Source organism: Cajanus cajan, chromosome 10, assembly GCF_000230855.2.
Source record: "Cajanus cajan strain Asha chromosome 10, NIPB_CcT2T_4, whole genome shotgun sequence".
Taxonomy (NCBI): Eukaryota; Viridiplantae; Streptophyta; class Magnoliopsida; order Fabales; family Fabaceae; genus Cajanus; species Cajanus cajan.
In genome coordinates, this window is record NC_138526.1 from 49,756,843 (window position 1) to 49,761,147 (window position 4,305).

At 45.4% G+C, this 4,305-nt stretch overlaps 1 protein-coding gene across 1 annotated transcript; it reads right to left on the minus strand.

Annotated features, from left to right (window-relative positions):
* Positions 1-207: 207 nt before the first annotated feature.
* Positions 208-594, minus strand: LOC145952532 (uncharacterized). The gene has a single exon (XM_083064914.1). It carries the CDS (start codon positions 592-594, stop codon positions 208-210), a length of 387 nt encoding a protein of 128 aa, XP_082921040.1.
* Positions 595-4,305: the final 3,711 nt, after the last annotated feature.

The window sequence follows — 4,305 nt, forward strand, 5'->3', positions numbered from 1 at the left end:
CGGGAGGGAAGCCTGTTGCGAGGTCGTAGTTGTGAAGAATTGATAAATTGACACAATAGATTGTAAGAACTGAAGTAATTTCATTATTGGGTGCCTCGTTAAAAACCTTGTCGGCCAAAACCCCTTTTCACTTTTTTATAAGGGGAGAAAAGACCGATCAAGGAAAAGAGTACACCTTTTGCTCATACAAGTCTTTTACAATGTATACTAGCTATAGTATGTCTTCAAATGAGAAGCGTTCCACGTTCGGGGAATGACCTTGCCTGAGAGTTCTTCTAGTTTGTATGCCCCGTTTTCCAAATTATGTCGGATCCGAAAGGGGCCATCCCAATTGGCAGCCAACTTGCCTTCCTTGGAATTGCGTCTTGCCGGTCCTTGTACTCTCCACACCAAGTCGCCCTCTTTGAAACTTCTCTTGATTAGGTTGGAATTGAACCTACGAGCCATCCTCTGTTTGCAAGCCTCTGCTATGATTGCGGCGCGGACACGTACTTCATCAACCATATCAACTTCAGCTCGAAGAGCAATATCATTGGTGTTTTCCTGAAAATGTTGCCTCCGAAAAGATGGTTCGCCTACCTCAACCGGTATCATGGCATCCGTGCCATACGTTAGCCGAAAGGGTGTTTCTTTAGTCGTGGACTGAGGTGTACACCGGTAAGCCCATAAGACTTCTAATAACTCTTATGCCCAAGCTCCTTTAGCATCTCCCAACCTTTTCTTTAATTCTCCAAGGATGACTTTGTTTGCAGCTTCGGCTTGTCCATTGGCTTGCGGGTGTTCGACCGAGGTAAACCTGTGCTTGATACCGAGATCCTGAATGAACCGATTAAGTTTTTGATCGGTGAACTGTAAACCATTGTCGGTAACAAGTGCATATGGAATGCCAAAGCGAGTGATGATGTTTTTCCACAAAAACTTTTGAACATTGGTTGCTGTGATACTGGCAAGTGGCCCGGCCTCGACCCATTTCGTGAAATAATCTACAGCAACCAGCAAAAATTTACACTGTCCCTTGACGATTGGGAAGGGTCCAAGAATATCCATACCCCACATGGCGAATGGCCAAGGTGAACTGATGCCATGAAGTTCTTCGGCCGAAGCGTGGATGAGGTTACCATGTCGCTGACACGATACACAATGCTGTACAAACTTTACACAATCTTCCTTGAGAGTAGGCCAATAGTATCCGGCCCGAAGCACTTTAGTTGCTAAAGTCCGTCCTCCCGAATGGAAGCCACATATCCCTTCATGCATCTCTTTCAATATATAATTGGCTTGCTCTTTGTCAACGCATTTCAGCAACGGAGCCGAGAATCCTCTTCTATACAAGTCTCCTCCAACCACGACATGTCTAGCGGCCTGCGTTCGGAGTTTTTTAGCTGCCGTTGGGTCAGATGGTAGGGTGCCATGTTCGAGATAATCCATTATCTCAGTGATCCATGTACGAACGGACCCCTCTGCTGCAAAACATTCGGTGGCTACCACACTTGGCGATTCAAGATCCAAGTGAAGTGTGGTTCGTAGCTGTCCAGGCTTTCTGGTGCTGCTTGCCAACCGAGCCAACTGGTCCGCCCTCGCATTGTGTCCTCTTGGCGTGTATTTTACCTGAACCTCTTCAAACGTATCGCGCATTTTTTGGAATAAATGATAATATTTCAACAAGTTTGCATCTTTTACCTGAAAATTATCATTCACCTGTTCGGCTACAACTTTTGAATCGGTCCAGCACTCCAGTCGGTTGACACCAATTTCTTGTGCAAGCCTTAAGCCAGCCAATAACGCTTCATACTCGGCCTGATTATTTGAAGCTTTGAACGCAAACCGTAAGGATTGTTCTAGGATTAATCCTGTTAGTCCCTCCAGAATTATACCTGCCCCACTTCCTTGATTGTTTGAGGAACCATCCACATGTATCGTCCATACATTGTTAACAAAACGACCTCTCGGCTGCAATTCATTAACAAGGTCCACCAAGCATTGGGACCGGATTGGTCCCCTAGGTTGGAAACAAATATCAAACTCCGATAGCTCAATCGACCAAGCCATCATCCTTCCTGCCAACTCGGGTTTGCGTAACACTTTGGATATCGGGCAATCAGTCCGAACAATAATTTGGTGACTCTGAAAATATTGTCGGAGGCGCCGAGCGGTGTGAACAAGTCCTAATGCTGCTTTTTCCAAGAGCTGGTACCTTGTTTCGGCTTCTTGTAACATGCGACTGATGAAGTAAATAGGCTGTTGTCCCTCCTTTTCTTGAATTAAAACTGTGCTTATTGTATCATTTGAAACACACAAGTAGACCACAATTGGTTCTGCTGGATCGGGTTTAGAAAGGACAGGTGGGGAACCGAGACGTTCTTTCAAAGTCTGAAAAGCCTTCTCACATTCAACGGACCATTCAAACTTGTTTGCTTTTCTCAGCAACTTTACCATAGGTTTCGTTGTTTCGGCCAAACATGGAAGAAACCGGGACAACGCTGTAAGCCGTCCTGCTAGCTGTTGAACTTGTTTAAGGTTCTGAGGACTTATCATGTTGACGATTGCCATACATTTGTCAGGATTTGCTTCAATCCCCCTGGCCGAGAGCATGAAGCCAAGGAATTTTCCTCCAGACACCCCAAACACGCATTTCTCCGGATTGAGCCTCATGTCGTACTTGCGCAACTGTTGGAAAATTTCCGAAAGATCCATTACATGCCGATCAACGTTTCTGGATTTTACAACCATGTCGTCCACATATACCTCCATGTTCTTGCCTATTTGATGTTGAAACATTTTGTTCATCAACCTTTGGTATGTTGCCCCTGCATTCTTCAATCCAAATGGCATTACCCGATAGCAGTAATTGGCCGAATCGGTTATAAAGGCTGTCTTTTCCTCGTCGCGGGTATGCATGGGAATTTGGTTGTATCCCGAGTAAGCATCAAGAAAAGTCAACATCTCATGTCCTGAGGCTCCATCAACTAATCGATCTATGTTTGGAAGTGGATAGGCATCCTTGGGGCATGCCTTGTTGAGACTTGTGTAATCAGTGCACATTCTCCACTTTCCATTCGACTTCTTCACCATCACCACATTTGCCAGCCAAGTGGTGTAATGGACCTCCCGGACGAATCCAGCTTCAAGCAACTTGGCAACCTCCGTTTCAACTGCGAGTTTTCTTTCAGTCCCCATTTTCCTTTTACGCTGTGCGATTGGTTTTGCTTCGGTGCAGACCGATAACTTGTGACACATGATCTTTGGATCTACACCCGGCATGTCAGAAGGTGTCCATGCAAATAGATCTTTATTCTCCTTTATAACCTGACATAGGGACGAGCGATCATCTTCGGAAATTTTTGCGCCGATGTACGTAACCTGTTCAGGGTATGAACCTATCTGGAACTGCACTTTTGACTCAATCGGCTCCACCCTTTCTTCATTACTCATTCTAGGATCCAGATCCCATACGGCCTCCTTTACAGTTGCCGAAGCATTCACAGCATGGATTCTGTTCGACTTGGTTTTTCTTTCTTCCAATGGCACAACTCGCAAACTAGCATAATAACATTCTCTCGCCGCCTTCTGATCAGCATGAATTGTGATTACTTTTCCTTGGTCGGATGGAAACTTCATCGCCAAATGTGGTGTTGAAACGATATCTCCCAATGTGTTCAAAGACGGTCTACCGAGGAGGATGTTATATGAGGTACTTGCATCCACCACAATGTATTTTACCTGGATTTCCCTGCTCTCCTTTTCGTCGAAACAAAAGCGTGTGAAGAGTTTAATGTAACTCTTGGTATTGACCCTCTCTCCTGCAAAACCAACCAACGGATCGTCATAGGGAAGCAATTCTTTTTCAGAAATGCCTAACTGTTTGAATGTGTTCCAATATATGATGTCTGCCGAGCTGCCTTGATCAATCAGTGTTTTCTTGACAATGCAGTTTTGAATTTCTACACTGATGACCATCGGATCGTCTTGCTCTGGGTCAATACCTTTGAAGTCCGCATCTGTGAAGGTTATTGCTGGCAATCGCCGAGACGACTGTCTATGAACAACGTTGACCGATCGGATAGCTCAGAGATGTCTCTTTTGGGCCGAAGAAGTTGTGCCCCCACCTGCAAAGCCACCAGCAATAGTATTGATAACCCTCCTATGCGAAGGTGCCGAATCATCTTTTCTTTCACGTGACCTGCTTCTCTCACGCCGACCTCTATCAGAGGTTTTATCAGAACGGTCTTGCCTGTGCCGATCCTGATACCTGGGTTGATATGAACGATTCTGAGACGAACCGGTCCGATCCACAAAGTTATGCAG

What these genes read in the sequence shown, in the direction of transcription:
- LOC145952532 (XM_083064914.1), bottom strand. Translation starts at nt 594, where the DNA reads ATGATACCGGTTGAGGTAGGCGAACCATCTTTTCGGAGGCAACATTTT.